At 39.6% G+C, this 13,331-nt stretch overlaps 1 protein-coding gene across 2 annotated transcripts in view; it reads left to right on the forward strand.

The window, feature by feature from the left end:
• The window catches only part of EYS (eyes shut homolog), a 2,056,951-nt gene that overhangs the window by 1,972,450 nt on the left and 71,170 nt on the right, over positions 1–13,331 (forward strand). For both annotated transcript variants that reach the window (XM_032154320.2, XM_032154329.2), the window contains exon 38: positions 12,355–12,521. In XM_032154320.2, coding sequence (XP_032010211.1) covers positions 12,355–12,521 — 167 coding nt within the window. The remainder of the gene's footprint in view (positions 1–12,354; positions 12,522–13,331) is intronic.

Raw genomic sequence — 13,331 nt, forward strand, 5'->3', positions numbered from 1 at the left:
ATACATGACTTCCCCTCCTGTATCCCTTCTGTTGGTAACTGTTATAAACATTCTGCTTCAGCCAGAAACCCAGGAATCATCTCAATTTTTCCCTTTCATTCATTTGGACAAATATTCTTTGGGCACCTAGATAAGGCCTTCTTTTAGGTGCTGGGGAAGCAGTTATTAACAAGACAGATGAGGTCCTGGTCTCTCTCCATTTTATCCCCCATGTTCTATGAAACACTGAGGACTGTCCATTTTACTTCCCAGTTACTTTTTGTTTTTTTCTCCTTCTTTCTATCCTCATTGCTCCTGGCTTCTCTGTCACAAACTATTGCAATAGCAATAGCCTCGTTTCTAGTCACTCTGCTCAGTCATGTCCTTCTTCCCCTCTATTCTCCTCTTTGTTACACGGGATGGTTTCTAACATACAGGTCCAAACATTTCTTAGCTAATCAACATGTTTCATCATAGCATACCACCTAAGGTCCTCTGCATAATTTACAAAGACACTTATCGAGCCCCTACCCATTTGCACAATCTCCTTTTGCTTCATTCCGCCCCATACTTGGCAATATTAGCACATGTGTACATCCTGTGTCATGTGACTGGGTCCCCCGCTTCTGTGCAGGCTGTTCCACCTTCCTGAGCCACCCATGCTCCATAGGCATGCCTCCAAAACACTGCCCTTTAAGCCTCAACTCAAAAGATCATTCTTCTTTAGAGTCTTTAACTCTTCCAGAAATTTTTGTTTGTTTTTTGAGACGGAGTCTCGCTCTGTCACCCAGGCTGGAGTTCAGTGGCACGATCTTGGCTTACTGCAACCTCCATCTGCCGGGTTCAAGTGATTCTCCTGCCTCAGCCTTCTGAGTAGCTGGGATTACAGGCGCCACCACCACGCCCAGCTAGGTTTTTTTGTATTTTTAATAGAGACGCGGTTTCATCATGTTGGTCAGGCTGGTCATGAACTCCTGACCTCAGGTGATCCACCCACCTCAGCCGCCCAAAGTGCTGGGATTACAGGCATGAGCCACTCCACGCCCAGCCTCTTCCAGAAAAATTTAACAATTAATCTCACTGCAGTTCATTGGTAACAATTCTCATATCTTTTAAAAACTATCTGGATATCTTTGCAAACCAGAACCACTACTTTCCTTTTATATCAATAGTGGCTGTCACATATAAATACTCAACAGTTTTTTAAAGAATGAATATAAAAATGCATGGTCCTTGATGTGGTAAAACTTACAATCAATTTAGAAAAGCAAAACAGGTACTTAAAGTTTTGTTAATTAACAACACTAAACCAGGAACCATGTCTGGCACACACAACCTCTATCACAATGTCTAATACATATCTGGAATATAAATAGCACTGAATGCAAAGATGTACGTAAGTGATAGAAAACGTGGAATTCAGAAAGTAGAAATCTCATCTAGCGAGAACAGAACACATCCTCTAATGTGTTTCTCATCCTTCCCTCTCACTTTGAGCAATCCTCCACACTTGGCACTACAGCAGCCCAGCTGGTATTTGCTGTTCCATTCTCCCCTGCCCAGGCTCAGCTGCTCAACTCCAACAGTGCATAAACAACCAATTCATGCTACCTGAGATCCATCAATCTCGTTCAGTCCACCATCAAGCTTCCTCTTGCCTGGAATGCCTGCCCTAGTCCTCTTTACCTCTCCCAGTACCTACTCATTCATGTGATGTTCTCTGACAAACTTGGATCTCTCATATTCTACCTACACAAAGCCTACATAGCACTTGTGGTTTTATCCCATAATTTGGTATCTAATTAAATACTGTTTTGTCATTTACAATCACTGCTTTGAATTATATAAAGGCACCATTTTCATAAATCAAAGCATTAGAATAGCAGCAATTTCATAATCTTAATCTTGTCCCTCAACAAGATTAATCATAAATTCTTTCCATTTCTTTTGGAGTCCCAGCTGCATCATTCCTGTGCTGGATAGTTGGTGAAAAATCAATAATTACTATAATCAATGTTTATTGATTGTTTCACTAACTGAAAGTCTCTCTGTGGACAGAGGCTATCCTAGTTAGCTAATAATGCTGTGTAGGCATTGATTGATTTCGATTGTAGTGAAGAAGTTAGGATCTAAATGAAAGGGGAGGGGAAACGTATAGCACTGTTTGAATCATTGAAATATAAGTTAAAATCTCAACTGTAGTTTGTATTAAAATTATATAATACAGTAATAAAAAAAATTTAGGAGCCAGTCATGGTGGCTCACGCCTGTAATCCCAGCACTTTGGGAGGCCAAGGCGGGTGGATCACCCGAGGTCAGGAGTTCAAGACCACCCTGGCCAACAAGGCAAGACCCTGTCTCTACTAAAATTACAAAAATTAGCTGGGCGTGGTGGCAGGCGCCTGTAATCCCAGCTACTCAGGAGGCTGAGGCAGGAGAATTACTTGAACCCGGGAGGCGGAGGTTGTGGTGAGCTGAGATTGTGCCATTGCACTCCAGCTTGGTGACAAGAGTGAAACTCTGTCTCAAAAAAAAAAAAAAAAAAAATATATATATATATATATATTAGAAGAAATATATTTGACTTCCTGGAAATTTGATCTATGCACCTAAGCACTTTATGCACATAGCTGTCTGTCAGTCACCAGCATGTAGATCTTCTATGCTGTGGTAATTATGAAAGGTTGCCTCATATTTTCTGCCAAATAATTTCTTGTTTGCTTCAAGCCCTTAGTTATAAACTGTAACAGAAATAAGAGTGCATAAGTATAGCTTGATTATTTTTCTATGGAAAAAAATGAAATGAATGTCACCCTACAGAACAGAAAAAGAAAATTGAAGCGGGGAGTGTCACAGAAGCGATCAGCTCAGCCTGTTCTTCAGAGAGCCCAGGAAGATGCCTGATGAATGAGGGCAGGCTGTGGCCCATTCCCTGATGTAACACATAGTTCAATTGCACAGCACTGAGGTATTTTATAAACAAAACTGACAGTGTATGCCCATATTCCATTTTTTATAACAGAAATATGCTCATTATTTTCTTCTGTAATCACACCAGGAAGACTAGAAATCATGAGAATTTTCTTCCTGAGAACCTCAAATTATCAAATCTTGGTTTTCATCGAATCAAATATCCTGTACTATAATGTCAAAATTGTCTGTTTTAAATTGTTTGAGTCTTTTAAACTAGTTTAAAAAGAAGTTAAGCTATTCACTTTCCCGACTGATTGAGAAACACATAAAAATTGTCACACGTGACTAGTATTCAAACAGGGTTAGAAATGACAAAGATACATAGATACTTGCAAATCTTCCCCCATCTTTTTTTCAAATGTATTTCTGAAGAGGGAATATACATTTAAGGATGGTTCAAAGTGGATAACCTTGATTTCACAGGGGAACATCCAGAGAACAAAAAGAGAAGGGGCCAAGTGCAAATCAATCAACTACCAGCCCACACTTTCAAGTTCGTTCCGTATTTGCAGTAAGCCCATGTGGTTTCATCTTGTGGAAATTTAAGTTTACCCACAAACTGGTGCTTACATCCCTTATTTTCACAGTCTCATCTCTGACAGCAAGAGAGATACAGATTTGCCACTTTTTCTAGTCTCACCTCCTTTTGCTCAAGAGATATAAAAATGTGGGCCATATGTAGCCCCAAGAAATGCATTTTATCACATTTTCATAGTATCTGAGCTCAGCCCTGGATTTGTTGTTCCTATCAACGCTTCCACACTGTCTGTTCACTAGCACAGATGGAAGTCAGGACACTATATTAATTTGGCCACAAAAAAAGCCAGTCTACATTGCCTACATTTTAATGGTTTTAATCCCATGAGGTGGACACTATATTGTATCCATTGTGCTCAATGGCTAATGATGAAGCATCATGGTCATGGCTGTACATGGTTCTAATGCTCTCGAAACCCTAGAATATCCATAACTGAATAGTCACATCAATGGAACAGGAAGCCAAAAGTTCGCCACTATGAACAGGAGCTATACAGATCTAAGATAAACAGAGACTACATGCTCTTTAAGAGTTAATTCAAAATCTTTAGTCATCTTAATTTTAGTTTAGCATCCCCTACATACTGTAACTGAATATGGGATAAAAATGGCTCAAATGTCGAGAATCCTATACCACTCAATACATCTTGTTCTGGCAGTAAGGACTTTCACTCGTTTGGGTCTTGTTTCTCACATATCAACCTAGATATATATTTTTTGTTTTACTTTAGTTTTGATTCTAATTGCATAAACTTCTATAATTTTCCTAAGACCTTTCACACTTATCTAACTTTTCGTTCATATCTAATTTCACTTTCTTCCTAAAAACTGAATATACCCTCTCATAGCCAGTTGAAAAGACGGCTGAAACTGAATTAGGTTCATCTTAGTGTCTCTGTCTCAGAATCATTGTTTTGTTATATTAAGAATATTTAATCAAAAGATCGTTTCCTTCTTTCAGAAATCAAAAGGCATTACGAGCCCTAGAACTATAATCAAATATGGCTGCAAAAATATCTTCACAAAAGGTTCCTCCAGATGGGAGCTCCCACCAGTAATCAAGTGCCATTCAGCAATATTCATTTGGTGGGAGAACCACAGCACCATTGTTGTGGCTCCTCTTACATTTTCTCTTTCAGCCTTGACAGGAAAGGAAGAAGGGAGAAGAAAAATTTACTTGTCACTTAGAATGCCTTAATCCATTTGGAAATATCTTTTAAAACACTTGAAGTTATTCCTAGAGACAATCCTATGAGGTGTTATCTTTACCAGTTTTTTCAAAAGAGTGAGATAACTGGAAGTGAGCAGCCAGAACTTAAATTAGCAAAATGTCCAAGATTACACGCTCATGTCCTTGTACTACTTGGGACTTTGCTGAACTCTGCAAAGTACATTATCATATTTAGAAGAATAAATTAAATTTAATAAATGATACTATGTTACCATATTAGAATAATAGTTTGAAGAAATAACAAGTTACATCTATTATTCCTTTGCTATTAAGTCTTTCCTTCTAAATGAAATACTTTAGGAAATTTAATCTATTGGAATTAAAAGACTGTTGGATCATCTGAATGAGGATTACTGTGTTTCTATGATGTTAAAAGTCACAATATTAACCTTTGCATTAACTGGAGTGTGCTGAAATACACATGGATTTCACAGCACTGTCTATATAAATGTTTTAGAGTCCCAGTATGCCCCTTCAAAATAATCCGAGGAACAGCTTCTAAACCATTCTGAACCCTTATGTAAAGAACTTGAGAGTGAGCTTCTGCCACTTCCAGACAAGTAGTTCTAATTTCTGGGGTATGCCCTAAGCACATCAAGTAAGAACACAAGCATGTACGGCTTCATAACTTACAACACACAATGATTAGTGAGAATCAGTAGGAGAAACAGCAGGACAGGTGTGCCTCGAAAGGCTCTCCAAAGCACAGATTTGAATTACATCTTTTATAAAGGAGTTTTATGCTTCCTCTGAGGGTTTCATTAATAAATCCATGGCTTGAACCACTAGCTACTCTTGTCCAGGCCATCCTTCAAGGTGGAACTAATTAGACCACTTCTAATTACAGTTACTTCATGGGCATGTTTTTTTCTCATGAGAATTTCATAATGATTACCATAAGGCATTCAGGGTTGCCACACAGTTCTGACAATTTTCTCTCCTTGTTATGTTTCTCTGTTTTTCCTTCACGTCAAGTGGACTTGCACAATTTCTCCTGGGCTTACTCTCTGAAACCTTTGATTCTTTTCCTCCTTCCTATGTAATAGATTTCCCCTTCTTGTTCATACGTGCAAATTAAATCAGAGGCTGTGCTGACAAGGTTCAGCCAGGTTGGAGAACTACCAATATAAATAGTAAAACCTTTAGGTTTAAAATCAAACCACCTACGGAAAAATCCTGCAAGCAGACCTAAGTAATTTAGGGAAAAAATACCATAAGCTTAACTATAATTTTATGCTTGCGACAAAAACATTTTTTCATATTTGCTCCCAAGGTTGTATATATTTAAGATCTGTTACTATCACTACCGCCCATACCTTCTGCATCAAACTTTTAAAACCCATCTGAGACAGCTTAGAATGTCCTGACACTCTTGTCTCAACTACGTTGCTCTTTTCTTTCAGAATATTCATAGCAGCATCCTTTACCTTGTTTCCATGTTTTATCATCATTCCCATCCCTAACAATGCCACCATCCACTTCTTCACCTAGACTAAGTCGTTGCTTCCATTAATAAATCACTATTCTTGGTGCATTATGAGGGCAGACGGTATTCTGACCACAGCATCTCATCTCGTTCCCCCATGACATTTGCTCTAACCAATCTTACGAGTTGCTGTTATAATGCTAAGCATGGCTTGCCACAACATACTCACTTTGAAACTCACTGCTTAATGGTGCTGATGGAGTTGTGATGACTTTTCTTTCTAGCCAAAGACAGATCCAGTTTTTTTTCCTGTGCATTATAAAAGGATTTTTATTCACTTCCCAGATCTTGTTATGCTTAACTACTATTCATGTAGAGTCACTTCCTATTGTTTCCTTCTTCCTCTTTTTACTACTTGCACAACATACTCTCTCTAAATCCTTCCTTCTTAGCACCAGCTCTGAAGTAATATCCAACAAGTATCTCTTGCCTTGTCTAAAAATCTTCCTAAGGCTGATTTCATTAAGATTCACCGTGGGTTTGTGTTCTGCATACCAAGTGAGCTTGGTTCCAATTCTTTTCATGAAAAAACTCTCACCATGTCAATTGCTAAACATTTCTACGTGGCAATACAAATGTGGATTATCACCTGTTGCTTTGTGACTTGATAAATATAAAAATATAAATTGCTCATATATTTCCCAAAGCTACTCATAGAATAATGTTTAATAGAAAGCTGAATTTGAGAATGAAATCATTCTATAGCATTGGTGGTTGTTTGAATATGCCATTGCTTATGTTACTATGGGCTGTTAAGCCAAGAAATTCCCATTACAAGAAATTCCAGGAAAGTGATAGAAGACATAAATTGATGTTTAAAAACGATGCCTTCAAGTCATTTCATTTCATCTCCATGTTTGATCCTCCAAAATTTTTTAGTTGGATCAAAGTAATGCACTGAAGCAGTTTGGGCTATAGCAAAAACAAACAAAAAAAAAAACAAGAAAGAAAAGTTGTACCACTCCTGTTCCCTACCCAAGAGGCTAACAAGGAGCCAGGAATGCCTGCTTCCCAGACTTTATAAAATGGGGGAATGAAATAAAGTACACAAAGTTATGGTCAGGCCAGAGTTGCTGAGAAGAGGAAATAAATATGCATTTATTGAGTACCTACTATGTGCTAGGTTGGCAGTGGGCTAATGCTTACACATTAAATCTCACTTAATCCTTAGAATAATCTGAAGAGATATTATTATCCCTTCTTATTTCCCAGAGAGAAGCATTTGGGAAGGGGGTGCTGAAGGTGGGAGAGAGAGGCACAACCCCAATCAGACTTGTTTCTCCTTCTCTGCTGCATGGACAGTGTTTAAGAGCACAGGCTCTGGAACCAGGCTGTCTTCAGACTCAGACTCCACCACCTAGCAGCCACATCGCTTTCAGACATCCATGTGTGCATCAGCATCACCCCACACATACTGACCTGACAGGTTTCAGTGTCTCATCCCCATACGAAGGCTCTAAGCAGCCTCAAATTTTCAGGAAGGTCTCATTTTCATTTTGTTCTTTCCTGATTTGTTTTATGATGACACCAAGGAGAGACAGCTACATAATTTGTGGGACCCATTGCAGAATAAAAAGGCAAACTCCCTTGTTCAAAAAGCAGGGAGAAATGCCGTTAGATACTAAAATATAAAGCATTTTTCTTTCTTCACTGATCTCTCAACATTATAATGACTTAGAATGAGTAAGAATAAGTTTAGAATGACTAAGCTTAACTCTGAAAGTCACCATAATGTCTTTTATTTGCATTTATGTCATTCTAAGTGGAAAAATTAAAATATTAAAATTTACCATTCATTTTTATATTGTGCAATGCCACTTTAAAATGCAAATAGAAAAGTATTTAATGCACATGCAAAATCACCAAAATTATACAATTGATCTTTCAAAGCTTGCGCATGCATATGTACTTCCTTCTTAACAGAACACGAGAAACACTACACAAATTTAAGTTAACTGTCTTTATTTCAGTTCTTGATATGCACACATTCTATCAACACTCTTGACCTTAGGCTACTGATGAGTAAGGTAGGAGTGAGAGGAAAAGGAATTGTGGACTCCCCTCTCTTTCTGTTTTCTTCTCTATCATCATTTTCCGTGTAAATAATTAACTAATACAGAAAAGTAGTAGGAGTAATGATTAAATAATAGGGTTCCTTGATGGTTCATGTTTCTTAGACCACCACTCCCTTCTTCCTGCATTTGAAGTAAGTTCTGGCCCAAATGGAGCATGGCCTCTTGGGGCTGTCAGATCCCCCGCTTAGTCATTAAACATAATATATTCACCTTGTACTCATTTTGCCCCCGCTTAGTCATTAAACATAATATATTTACCTTGTACTCATTTTGCGTATCACTGAACTCCCAGTACTGTGGGAACTTTGTTCTGGTGGGATATCACAAGCCTTACATGTGAAAGAGCAAACATGCATATTGTATTTATGGGTCTCCTCTGTTACCACTCATGTTTGTTGCTTCATGAACTTCACTTTCAAAACACAGTTCAAAGATAAAAGTATTAAGAATTTCAAGACAGTGACACAGAGCATCAAACCAAGCAATAGGGCCCTTTGGAACTTAAAGCCCCATGCAACTGCACAAGTTTCATGCCTTGGCCCTCTTACACTTACCAGTACCAATCAGGCCTTATTATGAAAAAAAAAAACAGTTGGGGATTCTGTTAAAAAATATTTCTAGGATCTAGCTTCAAAGATTCTCATGCAAGTGGTATAAGACAGGTTCTAGAAAGTGTATTTTTGTTTTCTTATATATATATTTTTATTATACTTTAAGTTCTAGGGTACATGTGCACAATGTGCAGGTTTGTTGCATATGTATACATGTGCCATGTTGGTGTGCTGCACCCATTAACTCATCATTTACATTAGGTATTTTTGAACCATTCCCTAAATGATTGTAAAGGACTTCTAAGTTTGGAAACACTCTAGAGCAATTCCAAGTCACTTTCTAGGTACCGGCTGTGACAGTAAACTGCTTTTCTTCCTCTTATCTACTCCATCATTTACTACCAGAGTTGATACTCTGGGAAGATCTAGAGTTGAAGGAGTAGCAGAGGAAAGGAAAGCAACCTGATGGACTCATGGCATGGGAATAGTATGCTATCATCTGCTTGATGGGTGATTGGTTCCCTGGCTCTCCTTATCCCCTCCTCTTGGTGCATCCCCAGTCCTTTGCCCTGGGACAGGTCTGTAGGCAGGAGCACCTATAAACTAAACTCAGCCTTTTCCCCCAGACTGTTCCTTTCCTAGGGTCCTAACTCCTTGACTGACCCTGCCACTGCACCTGGTTCTTTAAGCCAGATTCTGCAGAACCACCTTCTCTCTCTTCCTCAACTCTTCCTCAACTCTTCACCCAAATTGATCTGTCCTTTCAAATTTTCCTTCCAAATCACAAGCAAATTTCCTCCCGTTTTTCTGACCCCTCTGTCACTACCTTAATTTATTTAGGTGTTTAATGTATTTCAGTATCATTTCCTCTTCTAAATCACTTGAATAACTTTCCAATGAGCCTCCTTATCTACCTCTATATTCTATCCTCAACATTACTAGAAGATTCTTCTAACATCCAGATCTAATACACTTCTCTTATTCAAAATCCTTTCATGATTCCTAAGAGTCTCTGCTAAAATACTTAAATCATTCATTGTAGCATATTAGACCCTTAAACATATAGCCCTTTCTCCCTTTTCAGTTTCCTTTCCTGCCACAGGCACTAAATGCCAGTCAAGCCCACGTCCCAGCAGTTCTTCTTCTTGTTCTTTTTTTTTTTTTTTTTTTTTTTTTGAGACGGAGTCTCGCTCTGTCGCCCAGGCTGGAGTGCAGTGGCGCGATCTCGGCTCACTGCAAGCTCCCGCCTCCCGGGTTCACGCCATTCTCCTGGCTCAGCCTCCAGAATAACTGGGACTACAGGCGCCCACCACCACGCCCGGCTAATTTTCTTTATGTATTTTTAGTAGAGATGGGGTTTCACCGTGTTAGCCAGGATGGTCTCGATCTCCTGACCTCGTGATCTGCCCACCTCGGCCTCCCAAAGTGCTGGGATTACAGGCCTGAGCCACCATGCCCGGCCCCAGCAGTTCTTAAACATACCCTGTTCTTCTCTGCTCCTTCTGGGTTGCTGCAAAGTTCTCCCTTCTGATTTAAACAGCACTCTTCACTGTATCCTCTTTTTTCATCTAACAAGTTCTTGCTTGTCATTTTCTGGGTGAGCTCAGAAACCGACTCAAAAATCACCTTTTTGCTTTCCTAACCCTCCTCCTCACTGTGTCTTAATGGCTGCCCCCATTTGTTTCTATTCTGCTCTTCATGGAACTTGAAACAAACCTCCTATCTCCTCCTGACCAGGCTGTCAAGGACCTAAGGATAATAATGATGCTCCTGGCATGAAACGGGCTCTCCATAACTGGAGAAAGGAGAGCACAAGACAGAAAGGAAAGAAGGATATAGCTGAAATGAATATGCCCTCCCACCAGTTCGACTGGCACAATACTGGCTCCATTCCCATAACCTGGACAATTTGAAAGACAATTCAGATCCCCTCCAGAATCTCTCAGAAAAATTCCCATTCACAACACACAGAAAAATCTCATGTTTCCTCCTCCACCCCTCCCAATTTCTTCTATATCCCAACAGCTGCCTGAAAGACTATCTCCAATCTCTAGTAATAGTTTTTCTCCTTTCTGCCTTTCTAACTGCCTTCCTGAAACTATGTTTTCTCTTGAAACATTGAACTTTCCGTTTTAAATATACAACCCAGCTAACCTGATGCAGCATTGCAGGTGGGAAGAAATCACCAGAATGTGAGGAAGTGAAAAAGAGACTTGCCATAAGTTCCCAATGTACTCGGTCAGTGGTAGGTCACTTAATACAGTTGCTCTTAACCATGACTGTATATATTAGACTCACCTAGAGAGTTTTCAAAAGTAACCCTGCTCAGGGCCCATGGCAGACCCTTTAGAAAAGCAGAGGCAGCATTCAAGTATCTCTAAATAATATTTCTGTCTTCCACTTTCCAGTGCCTCAGGAAGCCCACCTCTCCACCCTATCTGGAAACCTACATCCCTGCAGGTCTTTCTCTCGTTTACCCTGATCAAAGTAACAATAGAAGCCCAGTCAACAGACAAAGCATCATTCCTATAAATGCAGAAGGAGGAGGCTGTGCATACTCATAATAAATTTTTTCTATGTCAAGGACTCAATTCAGCTTTTTCCCCCATGCTTAAACCTCTTACTTCTAGGGGATTCTTACGTTCTTCCTCTAAGCAGAAGTCTTTGCCTCAGTTTCCTGACTGCTAGCCTCAGTATTGAATTCTTCTTTTGCCCCGCCCACTAACACACCTTTGAGAAGCTGGGTGGCATATTTGGGTCCCTGCTTCCTGTGAACAGATCTCTTGCTATATACCGACGGATCATCCCGAAACTTAATCCCGCCAAGGATACCGCTAGCACCTTCACCTAGTGATTAATGCTGGGTGTCTCCCAACTGCTTCCCTTTTCACGTGGGTCTTTAAGAACTGTCTCCTGAGTGTTCTGGCTCCTGGAACTCACTGTACTGCATGGATGGCTCTGAACTAACAGAAGAAGAGAGAGAAGAGGGAACACAGAAACAATCCACCTTTAAATGGTCATGGGGCATGGTTAAGAGCTTTTGTAATAGAATAATGATAACATATTCTGAGCAATCATAGGAATAAATTGGTCTTTATACTATTCTCAAATCATAGAAAGAACTTCAAAGCTGATGCTAGGTCATCTCAGCCTTTTGAATCTTGTTAGCTACCAGAGCAATTCTACTCCATTGTGAAGTTCTCCTTATTGTAAAGTGCACACTGAATTTCACTCCGACAAAAGGAGATTTTAATCCCATTCAACTTTTTAGTTGATCATTGATCATTCCCCAGGTTGACCAGAACCCTCATGGCTTCAAAGACATAAACTCTTGGTGCTCTGTTTCTGGGGCTGGGAATAACAACAGCCAGTTGCACATATACTTAAATGCTGACAAGAGACTAAATGTGTATTATAACTTACCATACTGATCTGTAATTCAGAACCAGTCAGTAAAATGAAGCCGATGGAACTCCTGAATTTCCTCTCAGTGAGCATTCCCCGTGTGTCTTCTCATTCCAGGGTTGAATGGCGATGACTTCCTGGCTGTGGGCCTGCTCAATGGCAGTGTGGTTTATAGTTATAACCTGGGGTCTGGCATAGCAAGCATCAGGAGCGAGCCCCTCAATCTGAGCCTTGGAGTCCACAATGTTCATCTGGGGAAGTTCTTCCAAGAGGGCTGGCTGAAGGTAAAGAGTCATTCCTTCGTCTCTTCCACAAACTGAGAGCACTAGTATATTGTCGGATCTGTGCTAAGGTACAGAGGTGAATAGCCCATGATGCCTACATCCATGAAGTTCACAGACTATTGTACCAACTAGGGAAATAGAGAGATGATTACAATTAAGTGGTGTGAGAACAAATAAGAGGGATTACTAACATAGATAAGGGTGAGAGAGAGGATTCAGAAAGTGCTTCCCAGAGAAGGTGATGCTTGAGCATAACTTCAAATAGGAGTTAGGAAAGAGAACAATAGCCAGTATTAGCTTAAGGAATGCAAGTAGTTCAGCATGGTTTTCAGGTCAGGGATGGGAGAGCAAGAGAAGTGGTTACAGACAGATAAGGTCTATATTATCAAAGGGCTTAGATGTGCTAAGAAGTTTATATTTTTATCTAAAGAACTATGAAGAGCTACTTAAAACGGGAAGGTGGGTACCATGTTGATTTCTAATTTTTGAGAAATGACTCTGGTGGTTCTATGGAGAATTGATAGAAGAGGAGGAAGGCTAAATGGAGGGGAATCAGCAGGATGCCAGTACCTAATCTTTGAAGAACTTTGATTTTGATTGAAATGCAAAACCATGACTGCTATATTAATATATTCCTGGTAACAGACACCAGCAGAGAAGCAGAGAATTGAGTGGTATCGTGTTTTCTATTTCTTCAAAATTCAGGTCTTTGTAAATTTTTCATGCCAAGTTAATGGGAAATAACAAAAGAGTATCTTAACAGTTCACCCTGGGGAATTAATTCCTTTTTTAATAGGTTTTGATTTTTTT

Source organism: Hylobates moloch, unplaced genomic scaffold, assembly GCF_009828535.3.
Source record: "Hylobates moloch isolate HMO894 unplaced genomic scaffold, HMol_V3 SCAFFOLD_2, whole genome shotgun sequence".
Taxonomy (NCBI): Eukaryota; Metazoa; Chordata; class Mammalia; order Primates; family Hylobatidae; genus Hylobates; species Hylobates moloch.